This window comes from Solanum dulcamara, chromosome 7, assembly GCF_947179165.1.
Source record: "Solanum dulcamara chromosome 7, daSolDulc1.2, whole genome shotgun sequence".
Taxonomy (NCBI): Eukaryota; Viridiplantae; Streptophyta; class Magnoliopsida; order Solanales; family Solanaceae; genus Solanum; species Solanum dulcamara.
This window is the reverse complement of record NC_077243.1, coordinates 76,162,410-76,175,868: the sequence shown is the minus strand read 5'-3', so window position 1 is coordinate 76,175,868 and position 13,459 is coordinate 76,162,410. Positions and strand designations below refer to the sequence as shown.

At 31.4% G+C, this 13,459-nt stretch overlaps 1 protein-coding gene across 2 annotated transcripts; it reads left to right on the top strand.

Moving 5' to 3' along the window:
- The first annotated feature begins 2,879 nt into the window (after positions 1-2,879).
- LOC129896473 (G2/mitotic-specific cyclin-2-like) lies at positions 2,880-7,039 on the top strand. 2 transcript variants are annotated; one of them, XM_055972391.1, is made up of 11 exons: positions 2,880-3,253; positions 3,683-3,806; positions 3,929-3,985; positions 4,304-4,349; positions 4,567-4,722; positions 4,820-4,942; positions 5,677-5,766; positions 5,850-6,071; positions 6,169-6,267; positions 6,351-6,529; positions 6,622-7,039. In XM_055972391.1, exons 1-11 carry the CDS (start codon positions 3,199-3,201, stop codon positions 6,764-6,766), a joined length of 1,296 nt encoding a protein of 431 aa, XP_055828366.1. In that variant the 5' UTR covers positions 2,880-3,198; the 3' UTR covers positions 6,767-7,039. The 2 variants fall into 2 exon arrangements, with proteins under 2 accessions (XP_055828366.1, XP_055828367.1); XM_055972392.1 differs by lacking the exon at positions 2,880-3,253 and adding an exon at positions 3,372-3,546.
- Positions 7,040-13,459: the final 6,420 nt, after the last annotated feature.

The following is a 13,459-nucleotide window of genomic DNA, read 5'->3' as shown; positions in this document are numbered from 1 at the left end:
CAGTATTTGTGTATTAATTCATAGCTAATATGAAATATCCCACAATTGATTATTTCTTTATTTTTGATGTCAAAGAAGAAGCCGCCAACTTATTTGGGACTGAGGCGTAGTTATTGTTGTTCAAAGAAATTTTGGGCTTCTGGTGCGACTCACATTGGTGCATAGGTTCGAAAATCTTGGAAGTATAGGCTCGCTCCTCTGCCCTCCTCCCAACTTAAATATTTTTTCTGTCTCAATTTATTTGGCTCACTTTCTCTTTTAGTCGGCACATTTCTATATTTAGTAACATGTTAACTTTAAAAATGTCTATTTTAATCTTAAATGATTTATAGTCACATAAACATTTATGACTTATTATAGATTACAAGTTTGAAAAGTCTTTTTATCTTTTTTAAACTTCGTGGCAAGTCAAACTGTATTATATAAATTGAGACGGAGGGAGTATAAGATTTTGCCTGCAATGTGAACTGTGTCTATTTCACACATCACATGTTGCGATCACCCGAAAGCCATAATAGCTTATATTTTACTTTTTTTTATTCAACTATAATATTTTAGATGCGTCTAACTCATACTTCACACTGACATTTTCATGGGTCTTTATTAGGTCGTCTTATTCTTTCATAATTTTTGAATTTCTTGAAGAAGTAAATAGGTCTTTATTCAAACTGTGGATCCAAATTCTCTCTGGAATAATCTTTACACTTGAAAAAAAAAACACTTTAATGTCTGACAAGTGCCAGCAAAGGAGACCTATTATTAAAAAAAAAAAAATGTCCAAAACATGCCTCATAGCCTGCTACAATCATTAATTATATATTTATAAAAAAGATGTAGGAATGTATATAGTAGGGAGTAATTTAAATTCAAATTCACCTTGTGATTTTTTTAAAGTTTTGGCCATTCTATTTTTGTACTTTTTGTACTAGCCTTATGATCTTTCGAAACAGTTTCTTTATGTTCATGAGGTAGAGATAAAATTTATGTATTCTATATTTTTTAGACTGCGCTGAATATGTTGTTCTTTGTATTAGCCTTATATTGTGCGTTATATCATGTTAATTATTATAATATTTTATAAAAATAAAAGTGAAAATAAAATGAATTTAGATGGAATGACAAAATCAATAAAGATTTATATAATTGACTAAAGCTAATTTGAGATTAAAGCATAGGAATAATTATTTACCCTATAACTATACATGTATTATTTAACTACATTTGATGTTCCCATCAAATCAAAGTAATATAACTATAAGATCAATCTCAAATTAAAATGTAAATACATGTCAATTAAGTGATGAAAATTTATATAGAAGACACATATCTTATATTTATTTGTACAATTAAATTTAAATATCATGTACAGATAAATTATGTCCTTAATTGTTTTGAGCTTCTTGATTCCTTCTGCTGATAAATTAGCAGAGGTATTTCAAATTTTTATTTCAACAAATTATCTGTATTTTATTTGTCAGCTTTTTGGCAATTCATTAATAGTACCTTGATAGAAAGATATGAAAGTCAAAATTATAATAGAAAATTAATAAATAATCGAACATTGTCTAATGTATCAATTTTTTTCTTCTGAATTATTATATCAGATTTGATATGATGAATGTAACTTGATACTATCAATTTATTTTATAGTATCGGTGTGACATTAACAAACCAATAAATATGGTAAATAAAATATTATCATAAATATTATAATACAATTATATTAATCACATAATTTTTGCACTGTTAATATATAAAACAGACTCAAATAGTCCAATAGTATGCAAGAGCTCATATTTCAATAAAAAATATTGACTGTGACCTCTACTTTTATTATGGGTCTCCTTAAAATAAAAGTGCAAACTCCAATCTATTCATTGAATGAATTAATTAAAAAATATAAAAAAGAATAAATTCAACTCTCTTTCCTAATTTGAAAGTAACGTATATATGAAGACAAAATATTTATTAATAGTAGTTGAAGCTTAAATACAGATAACAAATTCAGCCTATTTTAACTCATTTAATTACAATTCAGTTGATCATTCGTTTAATACTCTTACATAAAAAGAAGATGATTTCAAGAAATTTAAATTATTTGTTATATCATTTGGTAAAAACTTACCTGCTCAAATTATATTTGTTATATAATTATATGATTATTTCATGCATATTTTTTTCACTCTAATACTTTCACTTTATTAAATCACTTAACCAACTTTGAAGGAGTAGAAACGTTCTCCGACGATTCAGCAGCAGTGTAGAATTGAGTCTCTTTCGATCATTTTGCTTGTGTATGTTGTTACCTATAGCAGGACTTCCATTTTCGATGCGAAGAAAAAGAAGTTATTTGTTACCTATCGCAGGACTTCCATTTTTGATGCGAAGAAAAAAAAGTTAGAAACAACAATAACATACTCAGTGTAATCGCACAAAGTGAAATCTGAGGGAGGATATAGTATATGCAGACCTTACCCGTATTGTAAAAGATAAATAGATTGTTTTCGATAGAGCTTCAGTTCAAGAAAAAACAGTCCAAAGCAATCCAACCAAAAGAAGTAAATAAGGATACAAGAAACAACAACTAATAACAAAAACAACATACGGTAACAGAACATAAACTACAAAAAAAGAAGAAGAAGAAGAAGCTATAATCAAGGTATAAAAAAATCAATAGATTTTAACAGAATTCGAAGGACAACAAACTACATAAACAATACTACGACTACTAATAAAAACAAACAATAAGACAACTCACAACTCCACATCCTTCTATCTAAAGTAACGTTCTCGATAAATTAAAATTACGTCATATTCTGAATTAAATTAATTTAATAAAAACATCCGATACAAAATAAAGTCCAAACTCCAATCATTCACCTATTCATTCAATTAAAGTTAATAAAAAAAAGTTTCCTAATTTTGAAAGCAACATCTTCTCCACATGCCAACCAAGATGACCGTTATGCCTTTGTTTTTTTAGACGCTCTGAGCCAACTAGCCGTTTCATTTGAAATAAAAACCCCTCTGAATTCCTACTGACAAATACCCCCCATTGGTGTTTTCTCTCAGTCACCATCTCCACAGTTTCTTGGTTTCTTTAGAAATCCCAAGATTGTTTTTTTTTTCATTTTTGATTCTTGATCTGTGGTGGGGTGATTGATTCTTGAAGAGTAACATCAAGACAAAAGAAAAAAAATGGGTGTTTCTAATGAGAACAATCCTATTATGACTAAACCCATAAATGGTCAAGGTAAATGTAGTTTAAAGATTCAATCTTTTTTTTAAAATTTTTGTATTTTTTTTGGGGTTTAAGAGCTTAAAATCAGCTAAAGTTTGTGTTTATTAGTTTTTGGAAGATGGGTTTTTTTTAGATGCTCTGGGTACTAAAGAAATCCCAAGATTGTTTTTTTTTTCTTTTCATTTTTGATTCTTGATCTTTGGTGGGGTTATTGATTCTTGAAGAATAAAATCAAGAAAAAAGAAAAAAAATGGATGTTTCTAATGAGAACAATCCTATTATGACTAAACCCACAAATGGTCAAGGTAAATGTAGCTTAAAGATTCAATCTTTTTTTAATTTTTGTCCAATTTTTGGGTTTTAAGAGCTTAATATCAGATAAGGTTGTTGTTTATTAGTTTTTGGAAGATGGGTTTTTTAAAAAGTTTGTTTCTTTGTCAGAAATGGGAAGCAGAAAATTTGGAGTGGAGACGAGGAACAATCGAAGAGCATTGAGTGTGATTAATCAGAATTTTGTTGGAGTTAATCAGTACCCTTGTGTTGTTAACAAGAGAGGATTATCTGAGTAAATTCCCAGCTCCAATCTTTTAGAAATTTTCATATTTTTTTTCTGAATAATTATATTTTGGGTGTTTTCATTTTTTTGTTATTCTTGAGCTGATTTGGGTGATTTTCTTGATCTTTCAGAGCTAATGGGATCTGCAATAAGAATCCTCCTATTCCAGCTCATAGACCAATCACAAGGTTAGATATTTATAGTCAAATTCAATATTTGGGAATGGTCTCGTTTATTCTATCATACTAGTAGTCGTAGTATTACTCTTGTAGGTTCTTGTTCCTTTGATTTCTGTTACTATCTATTGTCCCTTGTAATTCATTTGTGTATTCCTTTTTCAGTATGTTTTGTGTTCACTCATGTTATTTTTTGAGCCCAGTGGTCTATTGGAAACAACCTCTCTACCTCCCTAGACTCCATGGGATTACGCTCACAAAGTTGTTGTTATTATGTTGAGGACTATTTTCTTGGAATCTGACTTGTAAATGTAATTTTTTTAAATGAAGGAAATTTGCTGCACAAATTGCTAGCTCTCAGCAGCATTATCCTGAGGTACAAATTACTACAAGCCTTTTCATATTCATAGATTAATGAGAATGATTCTTGAATTGTTGAGGTTTCATTGTAGTTTATGTAGTGTTATAACGCGTGAAAGCCTAGCCAGGATTTCAGTTTTACATTTTAGAACGATGATTTTGAATGCTACAAATTGAGTTCTAAGTTTAATATATGTACATAAAGTATTTCTCTACCTTTGCGATGTCAACAGGAAGCCAAGAAACCAAAATTAGCAGATGAAAATTTTAGTGTATGGGAGGATGTACCTATAATAGATGTGGAGGAATATGAAGCAGCAAAAGACCAGCCTGTTCCTATGTCTTTGGAACAAACTGAGACAGTGTCACATGACAACAAGACTCAAATGGTAAGAGAATAGTTGAGTGATAAACGAGCTGAATTTTCGGGCCTTTTGGCAAGTAACTTGGGAAGTTTAGATAGATAATGTTCATACGTTTTCTCAGGAGATTGAGATGGAGGATATATTTGAGGAGACCGCGATAGATATTGACAGTGATGATGCAAAGAACCCGCTTGCAGCTGTTGATTATGTGGAAGATCTGTATGCTTACTACTCGAAAATGGAAGTAAGTCCACCTGACTAACACTTTAGTACCTTAAAGAGACTTTTACAGCTTTACCAATGTGAATTTGATAAATAGTCAGGGGATGTTGTCTGAAAGGGGTTCAAAATGAATTCCCTTCGCCGAGAAGTTATATTGTGTAAATAAGGTAAAAAAATATTTGTGTTGAATTCCATCGACATTAAGGGAAGCTACTAGCAAAATAGTTTAGCATTAATTTGATATATAGTCAGGGGATGTTGTCTGAAGGGGTTCAAAATGAATTCCCTTCGTCCAGAAGTTATATATTGTGAAAATAAGGTAAAAAAATATTTGTGATGAATTCCATAGACATTAAGGGAAGCTACTAGTTTAGCATTAAAGGTGAATTTCGTCTGTATAGTCGGGGGTGGATCTACAATATCTGAAGGATATTTACCCCACGGCCTACTCAAAATGATGTTTGAATTTATTTGAAGTGATTAGAACTGTATAAAGAAGGGATCCCTATAAAGAATTCAGTTCCTGATGAAAATGAATGATGCACATGTTTGATCAAAGTAGTTTAATATTTAGATTTGATGAATTAAGTATAAAAAATCTGGTTCCTGATGAAAAAGAATGTGGTTCTGATTCACATGTTTGATCAAAATAGTGTAATTTTTTAATTTGGTGAGTTTTGATTTTGTCAGTTTATGAGTATAAAGAATGTGGTTTCTGATGCACATTTTTGACTAAATAATGATCACTATATTCAGGTCTGCAGCCGTATCTCGCCAGATTACATGGTACAACAGTTCGACGTAAACGAGAGGATGAGATCTATACTAATAGACTGGCTCATTGAGGTATTTCAAATTTTTACTCAATTGGAAAGAGCAAATTAAGTTGTTAATTGTCATATTAATTGCTTATCATAAACGAACAACAGGTACATCACAAGTTCGATCTAAGGGAAGAGACGTTATTCCTAACCGTTAACTTGATAGATAGATTTTTGGAGAAGCAATCTGTTGTGAGAAAGAAGCTGCAGCTTGTCGGGCTGGTTGCCACGCTACTTGCATGTAAATATGAGGAGGTTACTCTCCCTGTGGTGGATGATTTGGTGTTTATTTCGGACAAAGCATATGCAAGGAAGGAGGTTCTTGAAATGGTAGCTAGCTAACGATATTTCTATCAATGTTAACTATTATTACTGCATTTTCTCAACTATTACTAAAGATGTCATGTCATCATATGTGCCCCCGCAGGAAAAATTGATGCTCAACACACTCCAGTTTAATATGTCTGTTCCAACACCATATGTTTTTATGAGAAGATTTCTCAAGGCTGCTCAATCGGATCAAAAGGTTAATGACTATAACAGTCTTGGAATTTTGATATTCTTGATTTTTACATTCTCTAACTTTGTGGTGTACTCCTTTTATAACAGCTTGAGCTACTTTCGTTCTTCTTGATCGAGCTTTGCCTCGTGGAATATGAAATGCTTAAATTCCCACCATCCTTTATCGCTGCTGCTGCAATATTTACAGCTCAGTGCACACTTTACGGTGTTAAACAATGGAGCACGACGTGTGAGTTGCATACAAAATACTCAGAAGATCAACTTCTGTGAGTAAACTTGTGCCTCTATATCATGTGATGAATGTAACTAATTTCTAAGGCTGGCTCTAATTTAACTTCTTTTTTTTCGTTCTCTTTAGGGAGTGCTCGAGATTGATCGTGGGATTCCATCAAAAGGCAGCAACAGGGAAACTAACAGGGGTACATAGGAAGTACAACACGTCTAAATTTGGTCATGCAGCAAAATGTGAGCCGGCTCATTTTCTTCTTGAGCAGAATCAATAAGAGGACGGACATGTATAGTTTTTACTAACTTTACGTGACATCTGTAATCGGGTTGGTCTGATTGATGATATATGGTTTGGGGGGGTTCAATGGAGTTTACAGAACATAAAATAACTCAGCAACTGCTGTTGCCCTGGGGAATTTGATAACTTTCTTAGCTAGCTCATATTGTAAACAACTTTGGGTTGTTTTTCACTATGTTCAGTTTGGAACATACCTGAATTGTTTTTTTTCTCTCCTCTTTTTACAACAGCAATAAAATCTTATATCATATATCTCCTTTCACACCACTACCTCATGGAGGTAGAGAGACTGTTTTCGAAAGACCCTCTTTTGAGTTTATAGGTTCTGAATTCTAGAAAAGACAGTTCTCACAAGCCACGGTTATCTCCTAAGTTTCTTCAACGTATGATGAATTGACAGAAGTTGTTTATTGTTTGAGCTAACTCACACTGAATCCAAACTTTACGAATGGACAAGGTGCCTATTCCAATGATCATCTGGTCTTGGGACTCGACTACTGCTGCTTCAAGCAGAGCCAGAGCCACATAGGGTTTGTAAGGGTTCATCCAAACTCCCTTCAATGAAAAATATGTTGAATCCCCCTTTGACTCATTAACTTCTATGTGTAACCATCCACTCATTAGTAACCCCTCTTAAAATGATTCTTACCCATTGTTTTACCATCATATAATGTTTTGAATTCGAAAATATCGCCAACCAGATTGTGTCCACACCATAGCGTTGATTAGGGACACCTTTTATAATATTTTGATGTCTTTTTTTTTCATTTTCGAATGACCACACTCGCACTAATAATGTGATGCTTAAGGGTACTGACGATAGTGGAAATAACTAATATGAATAGTCAATAGAGCAACACAATGTAATTTTACGAGTGGAATAAACCGTGGCTAATTAGCAATAAACTGCGGCTAATATATTTATTACATTAAATATGACCCTTTTATCCGAATTGAGTCATTTTGGGTAATTTTTTAAAGTTAGCCAGAAAAATGGTAAGCAAATGCTACGGGTTGTCACCTTGTTTCCCTATTTTTTTATTCTTTTTTACTTTTGACCATTTATAATAGGGAAAATTATTAGGCAAATATGTGATATGTATTTAATTTATAGTTTGAAAAAATTATAATTTGTAGCTATAGTTAGGGTTTTGTAGCTATTTTCTCTCTCCTCTCTTCCTCTCTCCCTCGCATCTCTACACTCTCGCATGCCTCTCTCTCTCCCATCTCTCCCTCACCTTTCTCCTCTCCTTTCCCCCTCTTCATCTCTTGCCCCTCTCTGCCTCCTCTCTCTCAATACATACAAATAATAACAATCAATTATAAAATACGTACTAATGATAACAATCAATTATCAATACATACAAATAATAACAATCAATTATAAAATACGTACTAATGATAACAATCAATTATAAAAATGTACAAATGATAACAATCAATTCTACGATACAAATGATAAGTATCAACTATACATATCCTTTTGATTGATAGAAAATATAAATACAAATGTATTCGCTGATACAACTATGATACAAATGATAAGTGTCAACTATACATAACCTTTTGATTGATAGAAAATATAAATACACATGTATTCGCTGATACAACATCGATACAAAGGATATCAATCAGTTGTACAAATACAAATGTTGAACTTGATACGACATTAATATAATTGTATTCACCGGTACAATTTATTCATTGATACAAAAAGTATTCGGATACAAATTGTATTCGTTAATAAAATTATATTCATTGATACATATATATATATATATATACTAATTACATATATACAAATATCCAGTAGATGTACATACAAATACAATTACAATCATTGCTACATATACATACTAGTTACATATATACAATTATGCATCATACATACAATTATTCAGCAGATATACAAATATAATCCGCTTCTCTCATATCTCTCTCTCTGAATCTCTCTCGCGTCTCTCCCCTTGTAACATGTAGCTACGAATCGTAATTAAGCCAACTATAGCTAATTTGCCTGATTATGTTTGTAGTCTTATCTATTTTTAAAATTTCCTCATTATATCCTACCATTAGTATTGATAATATACATATGATTTCTAGATAAAATTAATATATTTTTCAATCAAACATTTTATATAACAAATTACGCCTAAAAGAAATATCATTTAGTAGTAATTTTCTTAACATATGATTTATGAAATTTGATCCTCATTAGTTATTTCTATTCAAATATTACGGTCTCGAGGGAATTGTCTCCTTTTGTTTTTTTCGTTATTTGGTCTCACATTTGGGAAAACCTTTTATAAAAGCTAAAAACCTTGCTTAATCTTTTCAATTCATTGACACTATAGTTATTTGATTAATTAAATTATTTTTTGAGTATTTTCGATGAGACTTTGAGGGAATAAAATAAATATAAAAATAAAATAAAATATATGAATAATGTTATAAAACAAACTAACTGAACAAATTAATAAGGAGGAAAAAAATAGTAACAAAATACTATTCACTACAGTAAAAATGGGTCCCATGGACATCCACTTTATCTACTTTTTTCAACACTCCCCCTTGGATGTTCATGTACAAAAGAAAAATTCTAGTGAAAGAACAAATATCCCGAACACCTATAGATGTTGTTCCTCGTTAAAACCTTATTAGGAAAAACCCAGTGAGAAAAAGCCTAATGAAGAAAAAAGAGTACACACATCTGATAATACGCCTTGAGTGATGCATTATTAAAAATCTTGCTAGAAAAATCCAGCGGGACAAAACCTAGATAAGGAAAAAAGAGTGCATCGCGTATTATACTCTCCCCGATGAAGACATCATTTAATATCTCGAAGATGACGCATTTCAATCTTGTATTTCAATTTCTCAAAGGTTGAAGTTGGCAATGCGTTGGTGAACATGTGTGCTAAATTATCACTTGAACGAAGTTGTTGAACATCTATTTCACCTTTCTTTTGAAGATCATAGGTAAAGAAGAATTTTGGTGAAATATGTTTTTTCTGTCTCCTTTGATGTATCCTCCATTTAATTGAGCTATACATGCATCATCTTTTTCATACAATATTGTTGGAGCGTTTCTTGTCAAAGAAAGGCTATATGTTTCTTGAATGTGTTGAGTTATTGATCTTAACCAAACACATTCTTGACTTGCTTCATGAATGACTATTTCTCTGCATGATTTGAAGAAGTGGAAACCATAGTTTGCTTTGTTGAACGCCATGATATAGCTGTACCACCACATGTAAATAAGTAGCCTGTCTGCGATCGACCTTTATGGGGATCAGATAAATATCCCGCATCTGCATAACCAATCAATTCTGACGTAGACTCATTTGAGTAAAACAATCCCATATCTGTGGTCCCTCCGAGGTATATGAATATATGCTTAATTTCATTCCGGTGTCTTCGCATTGGGGAAAAACTAAATCTTGATAACAAGTTTACTGAGAAAGCTATATCTGTTCTAGAATTGTTGGCAAGATACATTAATGCACCAATTGCACTAAGGTATGGTATTTCAGCACCAACAAGCTCTTCATCATTTTCATGAGGTCGAAATGAATCTTTATTAATATGAGATCTCACAACCATTGGGGTACTCAGTAGGTGTGCTTTATCCATGTAAAATCTCCTTAAAATATTTTCTGTATATGTTGATTGAACAAATATCCCATTTGTAAAATATTCAATTTGTAGACCAAGGCAAAATTTTGTCTTTCCGAGGTCTTTCATTTCAAATTCCCTTTTCAGATATTTTACTGCCTTTAAAAGTTCTTCAGGAGTTCCGATGATATTTAAATCATCAATATATACGACTATTATGAAGAATTCAGATCCAAACTTTTTCATAAAGAAACAATGGCAAATTAGATTATTTTTATATTCTTCTTTTAGCAAATATTCGCTAAGATAATTGTACCACATTCGTCTTGATTATTTCAGCCCGTATAATTTTTTTTGAAGTTTTATTAAACAAGTTTTTCGTGAATCTTTATATATTTCAGGCATTTTAAATCCTTAAGAAATTTTCATAAAAATATCGTTATCCGGAGAACCATATAAATAGGCTGTAACGACATCTATCAGATGCATGCCGAGTTTTTCATGAATTGTCAGATTTATAAGATACCTGAAAGTGATTGCATCCACCACAGGAGAATATATTTTCATATAATCAATGTCAGGTCTTTGCGAAAATTCTTGTGCCACAAGTCGTGCTTTATATCTTACGACTTCATTTTTCTCATTTTGTTTTCGCACAAAGACCAATTTGTACCCCACTAGTTTTATACCTTCAGGTGTTCGGACTATCGGTACGAAAACTTTATATTTTTCAAGCGAAGCTAATTCAACTTGAATTGCATCTTTCCATTTTGGCCAATCATTCATCTGTCTACATTCATCGACAGATTTTGGTTCAAGATCCCCATTTTGTTGCATTATTTCAATAGCAACATTATAAGAAAAACTATTGTCGACAATTACATTATTTCGATTTCATATTTTTCCTGATGAGACATAATTTATTGAAATTTCTTTATCATTTTAGGCGTCTTAACCTCTTCCAAGGTCTTATCAATTGTTATGTCTCCTCGTTATTTTTGAGCAGGTTATTTCATATAATGACCATCTTGATTGTTTGCTTCTTTTCTTTTTCGAGGATTTTTATCTTTGGAACCGATCGGTCTACCACATTGTAAATGTGGTTTAGACTCATTTGCACTAATTAATTGTCATATTGGGACATCAACTCGAATTGAAGTATTAGCAGCTGGAATATGAGATTTAGTAACTCTTGATAGGTCAGTGAATGCATCTGGCAGTTGATTTGAAATATTTTGCAAATGAATTATCTTTTGAACTTCCAGTTCACATTTATTTGTATGAGGATCTAAATGAGATAGTGATAATGCATTCCAATCTATTTTCCTTTTCAGCTGCTTATTTTCTCCCCCTAATGCTGGGTATATTGATTCATCAAAATGACAATCAACAAATCTTGAAGTAAATAAATCTCCAGTCATAGATTTCAAATATTTTATGATAGAAGGAGATTCATACGCAATATATATCCCCAATCTTCTTTAGGGTCCCATATTTGTGCGTTGTGATGGAGCAATTAGAACATATACTGCACATCCAAACATTCTAAGATGGGAAATGTTTAGCTCCTGACCAAAAGTCAATTGTAATGAGGAGACTTTATGATAACTTGTGGGTCTGATCTGCACAAGACTTGCTGCATGCAAAATAGCATGACCCTATAATGAAATGGGAAGTTTTGTCCTCATAAGCATTAGTCTAGCAATTAATTAGAGACGTTTAATCAATGATTCCGCTAGACCATTTTGAGTATGAACATGAACAACAGGATGCTCAACTGTTATCCAGTGGACAAACAATAATCATTAAATGCCTGAGATGTGAACTCACCAGCATTATCAAGACGAATTGTCTTTATTGCATAATTTGAAAATTGTGCTCTTAACTTAATTATTTGACCAAGTATTCTCGCAAATGTCATATTACCAAGCACAAATGTGACCATCTTGTAGATATATCTATTAAAACCATATAATATTTAAATGGTCCACATGATGGGTGAATGAGCCTCTACATATATCACCCTTTATGCACTATAGAAATATTGGGGATTCAATTCCCACTTTGATTACCGATGGTGTAGTAATCAATTTGCCTTGAGAATATGCAGCACAAGAGAATTCTTTAAATTGAAGAATCTTTTGGTTCTTCAAAGAGTGTTCATGTGAACTCTCAATTATTTTGCACATTATATTAGAATTGAAATGGCCTAATCGGTCATACCAAATAATAAAATTATTTGAGTTAGTTTTGATTTACTATGGCAAAGCTGAAGAAAAAAAACACGGGGCTACAGTGCAACTACAGTGCAAAACACGTGATTCTACCGTAATTTTTAAAAATACTATTCACTATGATAAAAATGGATCCAATGGACATCCACTTTATCTATTTTTTCAACAAATAAAGAAGATAAAAAGATGTCTTTTTCAAGAAATCCTACACGTTTCTTACTCTCTTATTGCATATCAAAGATTAATTAATGTGCATTTGTCTACAAATCTACAAATTTCATCAACTTTATAAGGACATTTTAATTGATCAACATTTCTTTCAAATTATAATTTAATTTTTGAATGTTTGCAAATAAATGAAGAGGGAAAAGTAAATATATTTTTTCTTTCTAGTGGGCCAATGGAGAATGACAAGAAAAAAATGAGTAAAGAAAATATGTCCAACAAGTGGTGAAGTTCTTATAAGCATCAAATATTCAACTCCTTCAAATTAGGGGTGAGTATATTATAATTATATTAAATTAATTTGGTATAGTTTGGAATTTTTAAGTTTAGTATCGATTATTATGGTAAAACGATAATGATAGTTTAGTTGCTTCAATTTACATATACTCATACAATATTTAATTATAATTTTAATTTTATAAAAAATATTTTAATAGTATTAACTAACACCTTACACATATAAAACTATTCAAAAAAATAAATATAAGCAACCCCTTCATTATTCAACTACACACACACAAAAATAATATTCCGATCAATATAGGATATTCAAAATTCCAAAGAAATGAGATGTGGGATGTAGTATAATTTTATAT